The sequence below is a fragment of the Peromyscus maniculatus genome, chromosome 3 (assembly GCF_049852395.1).
Source record: "Peromyscus maniculatus bairdii isolate BWxNUB_F1_BW_parent chromosome 3, HU_Pman_BW_mat_3.1, whole genome shotgun sequence".
Lineage (NCBI taxonomy): Eukaryota > Metazoa > Chordata > Mammalia > Rodentia > Cricetidae > Peromyscus > Peromyscus maniculatus.
The window spans coordinates 53700003-53723080 of NC_134854.1; the positions used below are offsets into that span (position 1 = coordinate 53700003).

The following is a 23078-nucleotide window of genomic DNA, read 5'->3' on the forward strand; positions in this document are numbered from 1 at the left end:
AGGCAGGAAGGTTAAGAAACAGAAACAGTGGGAAGTTAAATTGGTTCAGGATGTCACTAAATGGCAGTGGCTGACTCAGTTCTTCCCCCCTCTCCATTAGGAGTTCTCAGAAATAACTGCAGAATGTAGAGAGGCTGCAACAGCCTGAGATCAGGAGGAACATTCTCGAATAGCCTGGACCCTGATCCTGTGTAGTCCTTCTTAAAACAGGGCGTCCTACAAGGTTTTAGCTCAGCTTGCCATCTTGTCCCGGAGAATAAAAATCTGTTTTGAAGTTTCCCAGCTCCAGCTGTGCCTAGAACAGGCATATGCAAATCAGCCTACCATGAATGCTAGGCTGCTGCTGCCCCCTAAGGCCTATCTGTGAGCAATGAAATTGCTTCATTTAGTAAGAATGTCCTTTCCCTCCAGACGTGCACAAGTCACAGAAACTGTCGCTCACGGCACACTGGGTGTCTGTCACAGTACTGTGCCAGGCCAGTGTCTGGTGGGTCTTGAACTTGCTTTGCAGTTGGGTTGAGGAATATGATAGTTCTCTGAACGTAAGAACTTTGGCCACAATTACCCTGCTCAGCAATGGCGTACCAGGGAGCACATTATCCATCCTGCCTCCCCTTTTATGTTATTTTGAGCCAGAGGCCAAGATGGAGGCCACTTAGCTGAGGGATGAACTGATGGGAAGAACAAGGAGGTTGCTGCACTCCATCGTAGAAACACACGTGCAGGACTAGATACAGGAACACTGGCCCGGTGAGGTTTCTAGTTTTCATTGCTTGTGGAGCTGACCAAACGTGAATTTACTGAGAGCCTATTGAACTTAAGCTACGTTGTCTTGTCAAATCCTCATCTGACTAAAAGCCTATGATTACCACTGCTGCTGCAAGGTCACCAAGCCCATACCTCCATTCAGAAGGGAAACTTTCTCAAAGTCCCTCTCTGGCCTTGGCCTCAGAGGAGGGTCTTGGGGAAGCAGAACCCGGGCAGAGTGGTTGATTGTTTAAACGACTCCAGCCACTGTGATGCAATGTTTGTTCTTTGGGGCTGTGCCATGTGATTTCCTCAGTGGACAACTAACCGGTTCTGCTTCTTTGTTTTGAAAAGATTTCTTTTTGCTGGACATAGTGGCACACACCTTTTAATCCCAACACTTGGGGTGGATGGCAAGGCAGAGGCGGGCAGATCTCTGAATTCAAGGCCAGCCTGGTCTACAGAGCAGAGTTCCAGGACAGCCAGGGTTACACAGAGAAAGCTTCTCAAAAAGACAAAAAATTAAAAAAGAAGAAGAAAAGGGTTATTTTCTTTTTATTTGTGTGTATACATGCACTCATGAGTGGATGTGCCTGAGAAAGCCAGAAGAGGGTGCCAGGTGCCAGGTGCCAGGTGCCCTGCAGATGGAGTCACAGGCGGTTGTAAGCCACTGGACATAGGTGCTAGGAACCAAACTCAGGTCATGTACAAGAACAACAATCACTCTGAATCACTGACCTATAGCTCTAACTCCCAGTTCTGTTTCTTAATCTATTTCACAAGTAGAATTTAAATCATTTGCTGCTCTGCAACGGTGTATATCATGTGAGAACCAAAGTTACATTTTAAATTTTAATTACGATGCCTAAGAGATCCATGAAACAAAATGTCTCTGATCTGCAGCCCCTTGCCCAAGGACAGATAGTTCCTGAAATGCTGGAGGCTGTTGTTTATGGGAGATAACAAGCCACATGTTTTCACTCCCCTGAACAAGTTTGTTTGACCCAATTGCACTGGATGTGCTTGATCACATTGTGTGTGTGTGTGTGGGGGGGGGGGCAGGGGGAGATTCACAGGCTGCAGGTACGTCAGGGTGTATGTTTGCTCCTGATTGAGTTCTGGGTTTTCCTTCTTAAGCTGCTGCAAACTGTGGTTCTGAGCCATTTCCCAGGAACCTGTGTATGGATCTGGCCAGAGCCCATCCACCTGGCCAGTATTTTATTAAAGCTTGCCTCAAATTTGGCTTTAAACTGTGGTAGGGGTCTTATTCTCAATTGGTAGGATTAACAATCTGGGTGTTAAACAGTGTGTTTATACATGGAGAAAGTTCCAGAAAGGGCTATACTTGAACTAGAAGAATAAATGACATCTTAATACTCTGCCTTGTTTTGGGCTTCACAAATCTGACCCCTCTTTTGTTTGTCTCCTGTTGGAGGGGCTGGGAGGTTGTAAGACGAATCTTAAAAGGTGTTATTAATTAAAAACAAAAAACAAAAAACCTGGAGCCAGATGTTGGGGTGGAAACTGAGAGATCAGAGAAGCAGAAAGAAGCAAGCCACATTCTTACCGCTAGGAAATCCTCAGCCCAAGAGAGAGACCTACTTCCTGTCTACTCACACCTATATCCTTTCTGTGCCCTGCCATCCCACTTCCTCTCTCCGCTCAGCTACATCACTTCCTCTTTCTGCCCAGTTCTATCACTTCCTGTCTTTCTGTACAGACCTCCAGACCTCTATGGTTAACTAGTGCTGGAAATTAAAGGCGTGTGCTACCATGCCTGGCTCTGTTCCCAGTGTGGCCTTGAGCTCATAGAGATCCAGATGAATCTTTGCCTTCTGAATGCTAGGATTAAAGGCGTGTGCTACCACTGCCTGACCTCTATGTTTAATATAGTGCCTGACTTTTTCCTCTGATCTACAGGTAAGCTTTATTGGGATGCACAAATAAAATATCACCACAGGGAGACAAGAATTTTTTTTGTTGTTGTATATAATATTTTGCTCTGTGGAAGCTATTTTTATGGCCATGGGTTTATACGATGGATATGTCTAGATACTGGTTAAGTAAAATGTGGATCACAATGTTAGTTTGATGGAAAACTACTACAGTTGTTAAAACATGTATAATAGAAGCTTCACTTAGTTAAGTGGTATGGACCGCATGGTAACCATTGCTGCTTGAGAAAGTTCCAGCATTTCCACATTGCAGACCACAATTCTTCAGCACCTTACTACTTTAATTTTAATGATTCTCACTATGTGTTATGGGAGTTCTCTTATGCCTTTTCCTTTGGGAGATTTTGTGTGGGCTTTGAAGGATGAAAATGTATAAAACGGCAGCCTCTTTAAACAAAATAGGAACCATATAGCATGATGTCTTGGCACACAGGAGTCCCCATTGTGCCCTCCTGATTACACCAAGAACAAGAAAGTTACAGATTTACAAAGGACACACCTTGCCCCCAAGGATGAAATGCCCATAATCCAGATCCAGGGCCTGAGGCCATGGAGGACAAGAGTTCAGTTAATAAGTATAGAGAAATCAGAATGGTACAGGATAATGGGAAAAGAGTAAGACATCAGGACCTTCCCTTTTGGGAGCATGTGAGGGGAACAGGCCCAGGTAGTAAAACTAAGACACAAAGGGACACAATTAGGGAACAGCTCAGTGCAAATGCTGCATCGTGCCCCTTGAGGAATGAAAATTGCTCTTAAATTGTAGTGGAGTGTCTGGTCCCCAGAAGAAGTCCTTTTCCAAGGTCAGACATTTGGATAAGGGGCTCCTTTCCCTCGGGGGACTGGAGGAAAGTTCTTGCTTGCTAAAGGGAGTCCTCCTTATCTCTGACAGGAGGAACTTCCGGCCCTTTCTTTGCTCTAAGAGGGTGCCTGGTGGAGTTACTGAACCTTTGAGAACAATAGACATTTACATACTTGCTCACTTTTGTCTCAGCAAAAAAATACTGTAATGAAGTTAATGGCCACTTTGTCTCTGAGTCTGCTTTCAATCTTACCTGTGGCTAAACTATTGAGTATAAAAGGTAGAGCCTTTTTTCAATAAACGCAGCCATTCCATTCACCCCCAGATAGTGTCAGTCATGTGACATCTCCCCTAACTGCCCCCCCCTCACCGTGTGTCCCCCCACTCCCCCTGGCTGACTCCATACCTCCCTTTTAGGACCTGAACCCAGCTGGAGCGGATCTCTGGCAGCTAAGAAACTTGGGCCCGAACCTGTTAGCATTGTTTGTTGGGGTTTTGTCAGCAAGACCAGTATCTATGGTAGCGAAGATTCTGTAGTATTGTGTGCTACTAAAGAATGAGCAATAAGGAATAGAGCTCTAACTCTAGGTACCCGAGCTTACCTTAAAGGCCATGGGTATTTCAATGATGAAAAGGTCCACATAATCCAGCTGGAGGCCCTTTAGCGTCCTTTCCAGGGCTGGGCGGACCAACTCTGGGATGTGATCTGTAGCCCACAGCTGGAAAGAAAACCAAGGAGGCTAGTGAAATAGTATCTACTTCCTTCCACATTCTCACAGTAGATCCCTCACACACATGCCATCTGCTCCTTTCCTGTCACAGAAGCATGCTTATGCCTGAGCACAGGAAGAGTTGGGACAACACTAGGACGGTCCTCTTCATCAGTCTCACTGGGTGTCACACCCCAGGGCAATCCTGCCAATTCTTGCTAAGGCTTTACTCCAAGTCCAAAGTGTCAGATGGTGGATGGGGTAAGGCCAGGTTATCATGCCAATGCAGAAAACACAGAGAGGTAATCAGATAAATTAGTACATCTTCTGGTGGCATAAATCATGCTCCAAGGCTTTTTGGTGGGAGAGTGGGGGAGAAGATTGACTTTTTAAACCCTGTTTGTCCCCCAAGGAAATAAACTTGGAAAGTTAGAGTCCCCAGTTTTATTCTTGTCTTGAAAGCACAGAAAAACAAACAAAAAAACAAAAAAACAAAAAACAAGACATAATGGCGCACACCTGTAATATTAGCTATTTGGTAGGCTGTGGCAAAAGGGAGTGCTGTGGGATGTTCTGTATGGCAAATGTGTTGCTCTGACTGGTTAGTAAATAAAACACTGATTGGCCCGTGGCTAGGCAGGAAGTATAGGCGGGACTAACAGAGAGGAGAAAAGAAAGAACAGGAAGGCAGAAGGAGACACTGCCAGCCACTGCCAGGACAAGCAGCATGTAAAGATGCTGGTAAGCCACGAGCCACGTGGCAAGGTATAGATTTATGGAAATGGATTAATTTAAGATATAAGAACAGTTAGCAAGAAGCCTGCCATGGCCATACAGTTTGTAAGCAATATAAGTCTCTGTGTTTACTTGGTTGGGTCTGAGTGGCTGTGGGACTGGCAGGTGACAAAGATTTGTCCTGACTGTGGGCAAGGCAGGAAAACTCTAGCTACAAATGGCGCTCAATGAGTTGGCAAGAGTTTCCACCTAAAACCTGAGAAAAGATTCTAAAACAGAGCTACAAATGGTGCCCAACAAGTTGGCAAGAGTTTCCACTTAAAACCTGAGAAAAGAGTTTAAAATGGAGCTAAAAACAGCTTCCTAATTGTCTCTCTCAAATGAGCAGCGGCCTGCCGGTTTGAGCTACTGGCTGGTTCCTAGCCTGCATACTCGATCTTCAGTATGGTGGGAATGAGGCCTCTGCAAGTGGCACATTAAGTTGCTTGGTGGATTTAGCCTTTGCTAGTCAAAACAAAAAAAAAAAAAAAAAAAAAGAGGTTTCTGGGCTACACACTGCTTGGATAAAAGCATAGACCCACGATAGCTCCCAGAGCTATAAGTAAACGTACCACCGCCATGTTGGGAAGCTGAGGTGGGCAGAGCCAGCAGCTATAGCTGCAGTTTAAAGCAATAGATTCACAATAAGACAGATTCAGATGTAATAGTTTACAATGTGTGTAAAATATATGTAGGCTTGAAAGAGACAAAAAAGGTGATATATACAGTTATATAAACAAATATATAGTTTTAAAAAATAAAGTCTTTAAAGAGACAATAAAATTAATATAAAAAATAAGCCATGTAAAGATGAATATTACACAGAGAATCTGGATTGTGTTGTCTTTGGGATTTTTAACTGCAGAAAAACATTTGATCATAAAAGATGTTGAGTTAAACCAATATGCATATATTAAAGATACCTTGACTTCAAAATTTGGATGTAAGGATGTGTTGCTTTGGAAAGGAGACTCTGCTTTTGTTCCCACAGAAAGCCAGAGGCTATGGATTTTTTCCAGATTAAGATACATCAGGTTTGACCAGCCAAGACCCCCTGAAAGGTCTCTGATGACACCATGGCCCAGATGATCCAACATCCAGAATGGTTTGAAGGCAACTGGCTCAGACAATACAGCCTCATGGACTATTCCATATTCCTAAAATTTTCTTTGTGTCCCCATAAGATACAGTGCCCCCCTCCTGCAGGAAGTAGTAAGAGAAGCTATGCCCAAATTCCCAAATTATATGTAATTTTACTTTGTTAAGGTTAAAACCATCCCTTAAAAAAAAAAAAGAAAGGAAGGAAGAAAGGAAGGAAGAAAAAAAGAAAGAAAAGGGGAAGTGTTGTGGATTGTTCTGTATGGCAAATGTGTTGCTCTGATTGGTTAGTAAATAAAACATTGATTAGCCTGTGGTTAGGCAGGAAGTATAGGTGGGACTAACAGAGAGGAGAAAAGAAAGAACAGGAAGGCAGAAGGAAACACTGCCAGCCACTGCCAGGACAAGCAGCATGTAAAGATGCCGGTAAGCCACGAGCCACGTGGCAAGGTATAGATTTATGGAAATGGATTAATTTAAGCTATAAGAACAGTTAGCAAGAAGCCTGCCATGGCCATACAGTTTGTAAACAATATAAGTCTCTGTGTTTACTTGGTTGGGTCTGAGTGGCTGTGGGACTGGCGGGTGACAAAGATTTGTCCTGACTGTGGGCCAGGCAGGAAAACTCTAGCTACAAGGGTGCAGAGTGAGTTCTAGGTCAGATTAGGCAACTTGTCAAGACTGTCTCAAACTAAAGCTTAAAGAAGGGTTGGTTGATAGGGGTGATGTCAGGGGACGGGGCTGGTGAGATAGTTGTGTCAGCATAGGGCTGGGCATAGAAGTATGAGGACCCGAGCTCAATTCCCTGGCCCCATTTGAAAAAACCAGTCTTGGTAGTGTTAATTCTGGTCCTGCCCCTTGGCACCACCCTATGCCCTGACATAGAAGTCTATTCTTAAGGGAAAACTCCACCCCTTCCCCTCTCTCTTCCACTTCCTACCATGAGGTGTGCACTTTCAAACCCCTGCCCCCCCTTTTCTGTCTTTCTGCCGTTTCATCTTTCTATTATAATAAACCATTTCCACATGGATGCAGTGTCTGGGTGGTGTATCTCCACCCGCTGCCATGCCCACATGGACTGGGCTGTCGGCCAGCCCACCACTGCATCTGGGGGTCCTGCTACATACAATTCCTGACAGGTAGCACATGCACAAATGCCCTGCACAATCACAGGGCTGGAGAGGCAGAGATAAGTAGATCCTTGTGGCTTGCTGGCAGCCAGACCGACCTAATCAGTGGTCCCCAGGTCTTAGTAAGACAAAAAAACAAGATGGGTGGCTGCTGACGCATGACAGCTGAAGTTGGCTTCTGGCCTACATACACACACACATACCACATACACACATACACATGTACACGTACTATTTAAAAAGTTGGGAATGTAGCTTAGTGAGTCAATGCCTGCCTTACCTACACAAGGTCCTGGGTTCAAATCCTAGTGATGGTGGGAGGGAGCATGGAATAGAAAAAATGTAAAGGAGAGAGAGAATAGTAGAAAAATGCTCCTGTTATCACTATGGGCTCCACTGGCATTATCAATGCCATTCCATCCAAGTGAAAATTCTGCTTTCCATTTTAATTCACTTTTTCTTTTTTGTCTTTGATGTTAAGGATTGAACCCAGGGCCTTGTGCCTGCTAGGTAAACACTGTACCACTGAGCTACAGCATAATTCCTTTTTAACTTTGAAGATGAAGGCTTGTTAAGTTATTTAGGCTGTCTTTGAACTCTATCTGTAGCCCAGGCAGGCATCTTCCTGCCTCAGCCTCCTGAGTAGCTGGAATTACAGACCCTGTTTAATGTTCTTTTGTTCAACAAAGACATAAAATATTAGTTTCATATTAGGTAGTTGAAGTGCTTTGTAAATGTTAATTCATAAGTTTATGAAATGCTTGGCTTTATTATTCCCATCTTAAAGAGGGGAACCAAGGTTTGTAAATGCTAAATACCTCACTGCTGGAATGTGGTGGTATTGTGTTCCCCAAAATATTGTGCACCCTAATAAACTTGTCTGGGGTCAGAGACAGAACAGCCACAATATTAAACATGGAGGATAGGCAGTGATAGCACACACCTTTAATCCTAGCATTCCAGAGGCAGAAATCCATCTGTTCAAGGATATAGCCAAGCATGGTGACTCATGCCTTTAATCCCAGGGAGTGATGGCAGAAGGCAGAAAGATACATAAGGTGTGAAGACCAGAAACTAGAAGCATTTGGCTGGTTAAGCTTTCAGGCTTTCGAGAGCAGCAGTTCAACTGAGATTCATTCTGGATGAGAACCCAGAGGCATCCAGTCTGAAGAAACAGGATCACTTGAGGAATTGGTGAGATGAGGAAGCTGTGGCCTGTTCTGTCTCTCTGATCTCCCCAATTCACCAAAATACCTGGCTCCAGGCAGTTACACATGGCCTTTCGGTTTACTTGTGATCATATTTCACTATGTGTGAGCCACATTATGTTAAATTGATGTGCATGCATACACAGGCATTTTTTTTCCAGCAAATTAAAGGGTTTCAAAGGATAACTTGACCACTTCCTCCTCCTTTTCCTCCTCTTCTTCTTTCTTTTATTGTGCTCCAATGTTTGAGATCACATCTAGGTCCTTGTGCACACGAGGCAGGCTGTCCTACTGAGCTGTACCCCACCCTATACCATGCTGACTGTATCTACATAGTCAGAGATGACTCACCTTTCCGCAGTAGAAAATCTCCTCCCTCTTCACCTTCCCTTCTGCTATCTTTTCTCTGATGGCCTCGCCGACTTCATGTTCATTTTTGTAGAGGTAGGCCCCATCAAAGTGCCGGTACCCCTCGTCAATGGCCATTTTCACCGCCAGATAGGTCTCTCTAGGGACCTTATGTGACAATGAGGATAAATGTGGGGAGAAGAGAAATGGGTTTTAAGTTCATGGTAAAAAGGACATCCCAAAATACATTGTTTTGTAGCCCACACAACAGTTCTCAGTTCCCTGCTGTCATGATTGGAAGACCATGGAGACAGAAGAAACCATAGAGGGCTGCCTCCTTCAGCACTCCACCCACCCACCCCAGATTGCCCTCGGCACTGGAGCTTCAGAAAGTTGATGTGATCTCAGTATTACCAAAGCAGTGTGCAGAGTCTGAATGTCTGCACAGACGAGGACATAGGTTCACATCTCAGCTCTGGGACTCGACAGCCTAATCTGGGGCAATGTGTTCCATCTCCCTATGATGTTTCCCTATTGGTCTGAGGGCTTAACTGGCATTGGTTTTGTAATGTAAGGATTACATTAGAAAATGCATGTAGTACAAAACATGTTCAGAGTTCCTGGCACATAGTTAAATGTTTGGAATACTTTTAGCTGTTGCTTTTTAAACTTTATTTATATCTCTATACCCTCTGATGTGCACATCCCTCTCTCAAACTTTTCCATTAGATGAACGAGTACTGTTTGAACCTGCATCATATACTAGACATTATCATGAGTCTCTAGAGTTGAAGAAGCAATAGTCTTTTCTAATGGACATCTCAGGCCAGTGGGAAAGACTGCAGGGTGTTAGTAGTTACGATTCGGATAAGTGCTACAGAGTCAACAACAAGGGGCTGTGTGTGAACACGTGTAAATTGGGGTGTCCTGAGAGGGAGGAGGTACTGATTGATCTCCTTTGATTTGAGCCTTAAACGTTTTGTAGAGGGGGCTGGGAAATGGCTCACTGATAAACAGCATGCCAAGCTAGTAAGAGGGCCTGAGACTGGATACCCAGCACCCACATAAAAGCCGAGCGTGATGGGGTGCATCTGTATCTCCAGTGCTGGTTGAGGGGTAGAGACAGGCATGTGTATCCTTGGAGCTCACTGGTCTGCCAGTGTAGAAGCTGGTGAGCTCTAGGTTCAGTGGGAGACTCTGTCTCAAAAAATAAGGTGGAGAGCAGCTGAAAAGACACCCAGTGCCAACCTTTGGCCTCACACACAGTTATACACACATGCACATCCCTCACACATGTACATACAAACCAAGTTCAGCAGCAGACAAATGAGCAAGTCCAAAGACAGGGTGATGCAGGTAGAGAAAGAGAGGACAGTATGTTCAAAGTTGTTGAGATGGGAGAGTTACTATGAAACTCAGATCATATTCCTTTTTTTGGGTCTGTCTGTGTGCAAATGTGACATATATGTGTGTGTATGAATATGTGTGTGTGTGTGTGTGTGTGTGTGTGTGTGAGTAAACTCACCTGTGGATGTGTGTGTGAAGGGTGAAGGCCAGGGACCAATTTCAAGTATACTCTATGGTGCAATTGTGGAAGACAGAGGACAACCTGTGGGAGTCAGGCCTCTCCTTCCACCAGGTTGGTCCCAGGGTTTGAACTCACATTATCAGAGCAAGTCCCTTTACCCACTGAGCCAAATACTCTTCTGTTTCTATTCGTTTATTTTGCTTTGTTTGGAGACAAGGCCTCTCAGTGAATCTGGAGTTCTAGCCAATGAGGCACTGGGAATCTGCCTGTTACGCCCCAACAGCACTAGGGTTAGGGGCACATGCCACCGTGCCTGGTTTTTTTGTTTGGGTGCCAGGGGTCTGAAATCAGGTCCTCATGTTTGTGAAGCAGGTACTTTACCCTCTTGGCCATCTCCTTAGCCCTAGTCTGTGAGTTGCATGTAGGGAGAGTGATAATGGCTGGGTGGCTGGACTGACAAGTCAGCTAACCTGTAAAGGCTTGGAGTGCAGGGTAAGGAACGTGAAACTTGTAATTGATAGGGAATGGAAGTGTGACATGACCACACGTGGGCTTCAGAAAGCCCCCAATGCTGCTTCTCTGACACCATCACTTTGTGTCTGCTTCCCAGTCACCATGAAGTGACCAGTTTGGCTCCATCATGCTCTCCACCTCCTGAGTCTACATTATGAGGAGATCAAAGCAACCCAGGTAAACAATGATGGCCCCAAACCTCCACGAGGGAAGGATTCTTCTGTGCAGACCCTTTTCTGCAGATTTGGATTCTTCTCCTTTCTGTGTTTTCAGATATCGGGCACAGTTAGAGGACCAGACTCGGCCTTCATTGCTTCTACAGTTGTTAAGGAGCCTATGTTTTCTCTTAGAGTTTAAAGGCCCACATAGCAAGACAATTCTCTTCATACTGGAAGCCTCTATAGACTCATGCTTATAGGTGAGCCTAGCCTGCAGCCTGCAGGCCACATCTGGATATGAGTGGCTATGAATGCATCTCTATGCAAACTCACAAACTTACTTAAAATGTTTTGACTTTATTTTCGATCTTTTATAGCATGAACTCTGCAGATGATGGCACTGTGTCGCAATTCAAAAAGCTTGGATATGACTGCTTGGCAGGTATCCATTAAATGTTTGTTAGATTGAACTAAAAATTCTTGGACAAAAATGAAAAGCAATTTATAAATCATAAATTCACAAGTCCCGTGTCCCTCACTTTACTCTCATTGTTGGCCTTTAGGATAAAGAAAAATTGATTTCTGCAATTGGAAAACATTAATTCATGAACTGATAGAGTTTAACCTTTGATTTAAAATCCATTCAGGTAAACAGTAGTCATTGATAGTAGTCATTAGATCTTGCTTTTATTATTTTGCACACACACACACACCAACACACACGTACGTACCGGTGCAGGATCTGAGTAGGTACCAAGCCCAATGATAGGAATGCTGTTCCCATCACTTAGAGGTATTCGATGGTTTGTAGCACTGTGGTTCATTGTGGAGAAGGGAGCTGGAGCTTCAAGTTTCTAGTAGTGATTCTGAATAGGACAGAGACACGCTATTTGAAAGTATATCCTAGGACCTATTGCAAAAAGAGCTGAGCACTAGGAGGAGGAGCTTGACAGGGAAAGAAGATCAGCAAATAGATTTCTCAATATCCCCACTCCTCCCACAAGGTTCCTCTGGAGAGTTGTAGCAGTGTTGTTTCTTTGAACTTCATCAGAGGCTTGACAATAGTCAACCTGTTAATGGGTTATGCTTAGTGTTCTGAAAAGAAAATGTATCTGTCTGGCTTCTGTCAGGAGGATTCGCTGGCAAATAACAGCTCTATCTTCAACTTGCTTAAACTATAAAGAAACTAGCTAATATTGGGTGTGAGGTGGCAAGGCCAATTTTCTAGTCTCTAGTGGTAAGGGTACTACGGAGTCCCATTGTGAAATTGCAACCATTGTGCCTTTATTGAACCTAATTACCTCCCCAAACACCTTCTCCACATATAGTAGTTGGTTTATCTGAGAGATATGCTTCCAAGGTGTACAATAAATGCCTGAAACTGCACATAGTAAGTACTGTTTCCTATACACACATATGTCACACTTTTGTCTTTTCACTTAAAGGAATCATTTTATAGTTTCTCTTTGGCATTTGAGTAACCAGAATCACTGATCTTATAATTTGGAGTCATGATAAATTAAGATTTACTTGAACTTAAGAATTTCAATATTACAACAGTCATTCAGATGCCTGAAGTGGCTACTAAGTAACAAATGGATCTGTGTAAATGGCCTTTCCCTTTCTATGACAAAATATCCAAGATAAATCAACTACTAAGGAAGAAAGGTTTATTTGGTTCATGGGTTTAGAAGTCTTGATCCCAGGTCACAGACTCGTTACTTTGCACTTGTGGCAGTGCAGTGTATGAGGGTGGGAGCATGTAGCAGACTCGCCAAGGTGGACAAAACAGCAAAGAGAGAGACCAAACTTCACATCTGAAAAGTTTCAAGATGGAGTCAATACTCCCTTCCTGTCTTAGTTAGGGTTTCTATTGTTGTGAAGAGATACCATGACATGGCAACTCTTATAAAGGAAAACATTTAATTGGGGTGGCTTGCTTACAGATCAGAGGTTCAGTACATTATCATCATGATGGGACATGGCAGCATGCAGGCAGACATGGTGCTGGAGAGGTAGCTGCTACATGTTGATATGCATGCAACAGGAAATAAACTGAGTATCACACTGAGCAAAGCTTGAACATATATGAGACCTCAGCCACCTCCACAATGACACACTCCCTCCAAGAAGGTCATACCTACTCCAATAAGGCCACACCTCCTAATAGTGCCATTCCCTTTGGGGGCCATTTTCTTTCAAACCACCATATTACATACCCTGGTGCCCAAAGACTTATAGCCATATCATAATGCAAAAATGCATTTAGTCCAACTTCAAAAGTCCCCATAGTCTATCACAGTCTCAAACTTTTAAAGTCCAAAGTCCAAAGTATCTTTTTAGATTTATGCAGTCTCTTAACTATAATCACCTGTAAAATCAAAATAAAAAAGCAGATCACATACTTCCAAAATATAATGGTACAGGATATACCAAAACATAGGTATGGGAGCACAGTGAGGGAATACTGGACCAAAGCAAGACCAAAAACCAGCTTGGCAAACTCCAAACTTTGTATCTCCATGCCTGATGCCAAAAAGCTCTTCAGATCTCCAAACTCCTTTCTGCTTTGTTGACTGCAACACACTTCTTTCTCTTGAGCCGGTTCCACTCTGAGTTAGCAGCTGTCCTTGACAAATATCCCATAGCTCTGGCATCTGTAACATCTTGGGCTCTCCAAAGCAATCCAGGCTTCAACTTCACAGCTTCAGGCAATGGCCTCTCTAGGCCTCCATGCAGGGACACCCCTGATACATGCCTGGCCTCAGCAGCTTTCCTTAGGTGTGGAGACAAATCCATAATCCATTTCTTTTTTTCCCTGACTCTAAAACCAGAACTACATGGTTGAAGCTGCCAAGTTCTGGTCTTGCTGGGGCTAGAACATGGTTTAATTACATATTGTTTAATTACATATTCATCAGCTTTTGGTTTTCCATAGTTTTCTTCCATGCCTAATCTTGACTGTTCTGGAACTTGCTCTATAGACCAAGCTGGCCTCAAACTGAGAGATCTGCCAGTGCTGGGATTAAAGGCATGTACCACCACACCTGGCTCTAAGCTTTTGCTTGATTCTTTTTCACAAGTTGGAAATTTAGCCAGGTGGACATTGCCCTGAGGTCACCACTCCCTTTATTCCGTTTCTTAATCTGTTTATCTCCTTGAACACAGGATTTAGCTCTATTCTCTTCCACTTTCTGGTGCCCCTTTTCTCAACCTGTATGTTTTGTATTTTTATTTACTTAGTTTGCTCCTTTTCATTATAAATCTTCATCAGAGTTAACACTAATAACCACATGACAGAGTCTATATTAGGCTGTTTTGGGATTTCCTCTGCCAAAGAAGTTAATCTGGAACTCTTCACTTTAGCCTCAGGCAGACTTTTCAGACAAGAGCAAAAAGCAGCCACATTTTCCACCAAAATATCACAAGGTATTTTGTGGTAGGTCACATATCAATTTTCTTCTCCTCTGAAACCTCTTGAGCTAGCCCCCCACAGTTCAAATCACATTCAGTACCACTGTCTTCCATGCTCCCAAAATATGGCCCATTAAGCAGTGCTTAAAGCATTCTACTGCTTTCTTAACCCAAAGTACCAAAGTCCAAATTCCTCCAAACAAAAACATGGTCAGGCCTAGCACAACAATTACTAGTCCCTGGGTACCAACTTCCGTTTCTATTGCTGTGAAGAGACACCATGACTATAGCAACTTTTATAAAGAAAACAATTCACTTGGGTGGCTCTTTTATAGTTCAGAGGTTCAATCCTATCATCACGGAAGGACATGGCAGCATGCAGGCAGACATGGTGCTGGAGAGGTAGCTGCTACATGTTGATATGCATGCAACAGGAAATAAACTGAGTATCACACTGAGCAACGCTTGAGCGTGACCTCAAAGCCTACCTCCGCAATGACGGACTTCCTCCAAGAAGGCCACACCTACTCAAATAAAGCCACACCTCCCAACAGTGCGCTCCCTTTCTGAGCCATTTTCTTTCAAACCACCACACATATCCCCAAGAGAGAAATAGGCCAATCATAAAGAGGCCAAAGCAGCTCTCATACACAGCAAGGCACAAACTTAGTCTTGTAGCTCTGTGTCTGTCAATTGGTGTGATACCAAGAGATCAGACAACTGCACCTCTATGGCCTTGCTGGTTCCAGACCACACAGCAACTCTCTCAAGCTGGCTGGTTACAGCTTTCCTTGACAGACTACTACCACATCAGATACACGTTCTTACTTGGGCTCTCCCCCATTGCGTGTTCATGGGTGAGTAGCCACACATACACTTAATGAGAGTGCTTCTCCAGCATAGCACAGGGAAACCTATTAGTTGGCAGTTAGCTTTTAGCCCTACCTACGTGGAAGAATCACTTGGTGTACTTAAAAAACATATTCTGATGTTCAGGCATCATTCACTGATTTAATTACCTAAAATAAGCACTACTTACATTCGACAGGACAATTGCTTATGAATCATACTTTCTCAGCAGCTCCAAGTTCACAACAAATAATTACAACAAAAAGGTTTATTTTTCAGTTTGCTTATGTATCTTACATGTCCTCTCTAATTTAATTTTCACAGCAATTTCATATGGTGGAATGTACTGGGTTATTGGCATCTACTCCAAACTATGGAACATGACCTCTTTGCAAACAAAGTCTTCGAATACACAATTAGCTAATCAGTTCATACTGGGTTAGGGTGGGCTTTAATCCAATGACTGGTGTCCTTAGAACATGAGAAAACAGAGCCTGAGGGAGGAATATCACATGCCAGGCACTGGAGTAGAGCTTCATTATAACATTAACTATTCATCTGCAGTATCTGACAAGGTTTGACCGATCAACACTCAAGACAAGTTGTGCTTTTTTCTTTCTTGCAGAAGACAAACTCCCCAGGTTTCAGGGAGTGGAAAGGCTGCCTCGGTGGCTGCTTTGGAAGACCTACTTGTGCCTGTTTGATGACCTGGTTGACAGTCCTTTGTCTTCAGCACTTGTTGCCTGGTAGAGTCTGGGGTTCGAATGGGAGGGTCTGTTTGTGGCGGGGCACGTTGTTACAGAGAGGAGAATTGGAGGGAGGGGGCTGTATCGCAAAGGGTAATGGATACCTCACTTAGACCCAGGATCTGGGGTTTCTAGAGTCTCTGAAACTCAGAATTTCCAGAATTCCCTCATTATTGTGTCTTTTCTCCCCTGAGGATTGAAGAAGAGTAATGAAGTTTCCGGCACAAAAACCTTTGGAGTTCTTTGATAGCAGCCTCACAAGAAAAAGTCTGGATCCATCCTGGAAATGAAGAGGACTGAAAAACAAACTTACTAGAAGATATTGATTATACCTACAGTTTCTTTGTTTGTGTCGTGGGCCTGGCAAGTACAGCTGGGGACGTCTGTCTTCAGAAGTCACTTGACGTGTGCCACGAGTCAGTGTGGCACAATGTATCCCAGCTTCCTGGCTTCAGAGTGGGGTGAAGTATCCAGTTATCGATTGTTTTAAGAATTTGGTTAGTAAAAGGATTTGCGGGACCCAGTTTGAACTCATGGGACCATACTATTACAGGTAATGAATAAAGTAGCAACGGGAGGTGGCAAAGCACTGGTCGGCTCTAGCGATCTCAAGGGCAGGCTCTTTCATGATGTGATGGATTCACTTTTCCTTCAGGCTGTTAAACCCACCACAAGCTGGCCTGTCTAAATGTCTTGGTGCCAGGAAGCCCAAAGCTTGCACCAGGTAGGTGACATGGGCTTATTTTATTATGTGACCTGCCTCGGTTCCTCCAAGTTCCACTCAAAGTCTGGGCAAATTATAAATATAGTTACTACTCTTAAATAGTCCTGACAGATTAATTAGTTTCTACCATGTGCTACCATGAAACAACTCACAGACCAATGTTAACATAACATTGTTTACCTTTAGTTAGTAGAAGATCAATGCCACAGTCCAGGCCATTCCAGAGATTAAACATTAGGTCAACTCAGCCCCATGCTGTAAATAGAGACTAGTCAAAAGTACATACAGGTTACAGGTCATTTCTTAACACAGGTAAATAATCAAGAGGCCTTTTGTCCACAGCTTTAAGGTGTGATGAACAGTGATATGGAAAGCAGAAATAATCAATGTATCCAGGCTCTTCTTTTTGCTTCATAAAGTATATTATAATTTCCCTCTGATTGAAACGCGTATTTAAATCTGAAGTTCTTGGGAGTTGAATGGGAATCCTTTTATTTAAACATGGGAATCCTTGCATTTGGGAGGCTAAGGTTAGAAGGCTTGCCACAAGTTCATGGTCAGCTTGGGTGAATTCTAAAGTATGGAGCCAGGCAGGGTTACACAGCAAAGACTTGTCTTAAAAAACAAAGCAAAGTAAACAAACCCTGCAGCCAATGAGCAATCAAATAAACAGGGGGAGAGCTGAATTTTTCTTTTAAATGGAAAAGCACACGATTCTTGATATGTATTTATATTAATAGGCTTTATTCACACATAATCGATGAGAGAAGGTTAACTTGAATTTTGATTTGTGAAGCTCCCCTCTGTCTCTCCCTTTTTTTCTAGGTTGGCAAAGTTTTCTAGGTTAGGCAAAACATTTGCATAACAGTTACCAATTAATGAAAACTCAAAGACTGTCAGAGTCCTGATTTTTTGTTTTGTTTTAGTTTTTTTTTTAAATAGATCTTTGTGGGGGCCAATGAGCTCTGTCAAAAATTCAATGCAAGTTTAGACACAAAAAGAGTACTAACTTGAGATGCTTCCCCAGGTTGAGTCATTGGAAAGTACTTAGCAGACTCAGAGAATATGGTCACTTACACAGCTAGTGTCACATGGACCAGTGTTACTGTCAAAGACGGGACACTCAAGCTTCCTGGTACCTGTTTTCTCATACAGCATCCCACATCTCTGCATCACACAAGATCCGTGCCAGGAATTGCAGAGGATTCCAGAAATGGAAACTAAGCCCCCAGTAGAAGTTTTTATACTTCTACATCCTGATTAAGTCCTTCCTGCCTCTACATCTTAAGCTCTGGGGTTACAGGCATGTGCCACCCTATGCAGCTTGGATAGCTTCGTTTTCTACTGGCCAAGATACGAGAACCTGTCTAAACTGCTCAGTAAAAGATGGGGCTCGCCAGTAATCCCCAGATGCTCTGTGTCATGCATCCTCTGAGAAACAGAGGCAGGAGGATTACCTCAAGTTCAAGGCTAACCTGGGCTACATAGAGAGTTTTAGGCCTGCCTCAAAAGTTCCCTGTGTTTTGTTCTGCCAGACAAAACACAGGGCACATCATAAAGGTCCTTGCACCCACACACACATCCAAGGAAACCAGGAATATTGATCTCCTAAGGACCCCCTTAATCTAAAAAGAAGATACAGTAATAAAGAGAGGGCAAGGAAACTAAGCTGAAGGAGTGCACTGTCTTTTTTCCAGTTTTGTCTCTTTTCTATTTCTGTATCGCAACTATCATGTCCCATCCGTTCTAACTTTCTCTTTACTAAAATTCCATCCTCGAGGACCTCACTCCAAATTTTCCAACTTCTGCTATACCCTTTTTATGCTCGCAGTCCTTCTGCAACATTCCTGTTCTCTTAAGTTAGGCCGGTGTTTATTCTCAGTGCATCTCTGTTCTTCAAGCGCTGATTTGTATATGAGGTCAGTTAGTGTTGGGCCTTACTCTTCCTTCAGGATACCCACTTCGGGTGAGGATGTGCATCAAGACTGGAAAGGCTCTGATTCTTCCTGAGTCCATCTGATAAACTGTCATCTGAATTTAAATAAACAGTGGAGTCTTGTGGGCGCCATGGGCCTTGGCCCCCGACTGGGAGTGGCTGCGGCCTTGCTTGCTGACCTTGCTCAGATGTCCTCCCTATTCAGATTCCCTGCCGGTATCCACCCTTCTGAATGCTTAAGGGAAGTTCCTTGTTGTGTATCCTGCATTTTGGGCGTTAACTACTTAGATGCAAGAATATACAACATTGGGTCTGGAATGTAGACCATTGACAGCGAACTTCTGCCCTCCGGGGGTTCCTCCATTTGTGCTGTAAGCCTGTACGTATTTAAGGTTTCTTCCCTCTTTCAATAAACGGCATTCGACATACAATCATATGAATGACCTGCTGTCTCTTGTCTCTATTTTTTAATCCGCAGCCCTTCGCTCGGACATGGTGAACGGATATTGGTAATGCGGGCATTACCGCTACAAATGGAGGTCCCACCGAGATCCGAGAAAGAAGGACCAGCTGACGGACACTCTTGGAAGGCCGGCCGGCATTTTACAGGTGAGAGTGGATTGAAATGGGTGCAATTAGCTCACAGTCAGTTAATTGGACTGTTGAAGAAGGAAGGCACCAAAGTTAAGTAAGGGCAAGACAGCTAAAGATTTTAAATGAAAAAGGAAATCTTCTTGTAGTGGGTAGCCATTCCAGCTTGGATCTGGAAGCTCCAACCCCCATTGAGACTCTGGCAACTGTCACGCCTACGAGGCGGGGCGAGGGGAGGTGCTGGAAACCTGAGAGCTGGATGGGCAAGCGCTCGCTCTGGGCATGCTCTCTGCGCCTGGACCCTGGATGGTGGAGATTGATTGTGCAGAGCTCCAGAGAACACCGCTGGATTGCTATACGCCTTCCCCAGACCCCCGCGACCTATCCATTCCTTCATTTGTAAGTCATCCACTAAATAAACCTTCCTTTTAACTACGTGGAGTGGCCTTTATAATTTTCCCCAATATCTTCCCAATAGAGAAGAGGGAAGGAAATGAAATTTCCCATTAGAAAAGGGGGAAAAATTTTAATCAAGAAAAAAGGATTTTCCCGGTAAAAAGGGGAAAAATTTTTGAAGCTAGGCCTAAAGATTGGGGCCCTGCAGAGAAAGGATGAAGGAAAGAGAGAAGCCTCTTCCCAGTGGTAATGGAGAATGTAAAGATTTTTTCCAACTGTAGAGTTTTCAGGATAGCTGAAACTCTGAGCTCTTTCTTCCTGCCAGTGCAGAGCGACAGCATCTGAATTACAAAGAATCGACAGGTAGGCCTCATTGCTGCTGGCTAAACAGCAAGCGAGCCCAGGGGTTAGAAGTTTTGCTGTCTGTTTGCTTAATTTTGGTTCAAATGTTTTTTATTTTTCCCTCAGAGTGAAAATAATTCAATATTTAGGATCCCTTCGTGGGAAATGTTTTTCTGTTTTTCCCTTATGGTGGAAATAACTCGTTATTAGGTAGTCCCTTCATGGGAGTAGAAAGTTTAAACATAAATTTATGTGTGCGGGGTGCACCCAACGACTGTGACAGACAAAGGCGTGCACGAGATAGCCCGAAGCAGCGGGCGGACAGGTACACGCCGGTGGGAGGCAGAGCCGTGATGGAGTGCGGCCTAGACAGGCGCTGGCAATAGAGCCTGAACACTAGACAGAGCCAGCGAGCTGAGGCCGGGAAGGGACAGGTGCTAAAAGTTTAAACGGGGCCTAACTTCTGGTGAAAAATGGTTTCGGTCAGGACATTGAATGCTAAATCAATGCTGTTTGAATAAAGGATGTTCTGTTCTTTTGATTGTCTTGATAAATGTTTGGATGAATATTGGATCCTCTTGGTAGATAAACTAAAGGAACAAAATTCATAATTTTAAACTATATATTAGGTATGGTCTTGTCTGCTGATCATTACTAAAAATTTGGCTCTACAATTTAAGTTGCTTTCTAGAAATTCTTGGTTTAATTCTATAAAAATATAACACCTGAAATGGATTGGGTTGTTAGCTTATTAAATAATGTTGCTAAGATAAACCCATAAATGATAATCTCTTCCTGATAAAGAGGTTACAAAATTATTTTTCCAGTAAATAAAATACAGGTAAATTGTTTGGTCCACATTGTTAATAATTGGTTATTTACATTAATGTGTTACTTAAAATCTATAAAAAAAAATCTTCTTTTTAAGGTTTTATAAAAATACTAAAGAGTATTACCTAAAGTTTTACCTTTTCAAATCCTATAGAGATTGTATTTAATGCTTTTATAATTGACATATGTAATAAGGACCATGAAAACAAAAGCTGGTGATAGAATTGCTCAATTATTATTGCTTTCATATTTTAAATTCAAAATGGTGCCGATATATAGAACTAGAGGCTTTAGAAGTACATGGAAAAAGGTGTTTTGACAAACAGTTATCAATGATAAACAGCCTAAATTAAAAATAAAATTATATGGGATTAAGTTAAAAAGATTATTGGATTCTGGTGCTGGATATATCTATAATTTCACAAGAATCCTGAGATCCCAATTGGCCCCTTAAAAATTCTACCTCTCACCTACAAGGTATCGGCACAGCTCAGACGCCATTACAGAGCAGGCTACTTTTAAATTGGAAGGACAAAGAAGGTCATGCAGGAACTTTTCAACCATTTGTGCTACCTGACATTCCAGTAAACTTGTGGGGACGGGATGTGTTAAATGGTATGAAAACAGTGCTTACTACACAACATGTACAACAGATGCTAAAGAGTCAGGGCTACTGCCCAGACAAAGGCTTAGGAAAAATGTTGCAAGGAGGCCCACAACCTGTGACAAACAAAAACTGTGTCACTAGAGGTCCTGGGGATACTAAAAGATTAGGGTCTTTTCGATAGAGGTCACTGCACAGCAGCCTTCAATAATACAACCGATAAAAATCACTTGGAAGAGTGATGACCCTGTATGGGTAAAACAGTGGCCCCTTACTAAAAAAAAAATTGGAAGCTGCATATGCGTTGGTTAAGGAGCAGTTAGATGCTGGACATATCATTCCTTCCACTTCACCTTGGAACTCACCTATATTTGTTATTAAAAAAAAATCAAAAAAAAAAATGGAGGCTGTTACAGGATCTTAGAGCTGTAAATAAAACCATGCTTCTCATGGGAACAACACAGCCTGGCTTGCCTGCCCCTGTGGCAATTCCTAAACATTGGCATTTAATTGTGGTTGACTTGAGGGATTGTTTCTTCACCATTCCTTTACATCCCGAGGACAGTCCTCGCTTTGCTTTCAGTGTTCCTTCAGAAAATCTTAAGGAACCTTATCAGAGATATCAATGGGTGGTATTGCCTCACGGTATGGCTAATAGCCCTACTATATGTCAAATTTATGTGTCTTTGGCCCTAGCTCCAGTTCGAAAAGCTTTTCCAGGTGTTTATATAATTCACTATATGGATGATATATTAATGGCTGCTAAAGATAAAAAACTTGTTTTTGATGCTTTTTCTAATTTACAAGAGGTTCTTAGCCTGGCTAATTTACAGATAGCCCCAGAAAAGGTACAGGTATCTTTTCCCTATCATTATTTAGGTCATGAATTGTTACGAACGGGCATATGCCCACAAAAGATTACTCTGCGTACGGATCAGCTGTGCACACTTAATGATTTCCAAACTTTTCTGGGAGATATTCAATGGCTTCGGCCCACTTTAAAAATTCCAACAGGTCAGCTTCGCCCCTTGTATGATGTCTTAAAGGGCGACCCTGACCCTTCATCTCCCCGTAAATTAACAGCTGAAGGACATGTAGCCCTACAATGTGTACAAGAGACCCTGAAACAGGCTCACGTACAGTATATAGATCTTAATTCTCCCTTATTGTATTTGTGTAAAGAATCATTGTCTTCATGCTTTTGCTTACATGGGAGTGCCAAAATGCATAAAGACTGATAATGGTCCCGCCTACAGTAGTACGGGATTTTCAAAATTCTGCCAAGATTTTTCTATTGTTAATAAGACTGGTATTCCTTATAATCCTCAAGGGCAGGCTATAGTAAAACGCTGCCATCGTACCTTAAAAACTTACATTGCTAAGTAAAAAGGGGGGAGCTAGGGGCTCATCTTTCCTCTCCACATTCTATTCTTTCCCTTGTTTTATATATTTTAAATTTTTTATCGGTGGATTCTGCTGGAGTATCTGCTGCAGATAAGCACTGTAGGGCTCCTGTTACAAATCATCCTCTGGTGCGATGGAAAGATCTTTCTACTGGCACTTGGAGGGGACCCGATCTGGTGTTGGTGTGGGCCCGGGGATCTGTTTGTGTCTTTCCACAGGACAATGAAGTTCCTCTCTGGGTTCCTGAACGCTGTGTGCGCCCTGTGGCTG

The 23078-nt window shown here is 43.1% G+C and overlaps 1 protein-coding gene and 1 long non-coding RNA gene across 6 annotated transcripts in view; one reads left to right on the forward strand and one right to left on the reverse strand.

The window, feature by feature from the left end:
• The window catches only part of Akr1d1 (aldo-keto reductase family 1 member D1), a 36498-nt gene extending 19534 nt beyond the window's left edge, over positions 1 to 16964 (reverse strand). The window contains exons 1-4 of one of the 5 annotated variants that reach the window (XM_015989980.3): positions 16885 to 16964; positions 11703 to 11837; positions 8776 to 8940; positions 4107 to 4223 (exon numbers count right to left, since the gene is read on the reverse strand). In XM_015989980.3, the coding sequence (XP_015845466.1) occupies positions 4107 to 4223; positions 8776 to 8940; positions 11703 to 11795 (375 nt within the window). In that variant the 5' untranslated portion in view covers positions 11796 to 11837; positions 16885 to 16964. Of the gene's footprint in view, positions 1 to 4106; positions 4224 to 8775; positions 8941 to 11702; positions 11838 to 15924; positions 16201 to 16312; positions 16415 to 16884 lie in introns of those variants that run through there. The other 4 variants (XM_076566515.1, XM_076566514.1, XM_076566513.1 and 1 more) reach the window with 4 other exon arrangements.
• LOC121827927 (uncharacterized) lies at positions 10656 to 19663 on the forward strand. The gene is made up of 6 exons (XR_013049749.1): positions 10656 to 10990; positions 11087 to 11231; positions 11349 to 11413; positions 15860 to 15980; positions 16175 to 19249; positions 19381 to 19663. It is a non-coding gene; the product is annotated as an uncharacterized LOC121827927 (long non-coding RNA).
• Positions 19664 to 23078: the final 3415 nt, after the last annotated feature.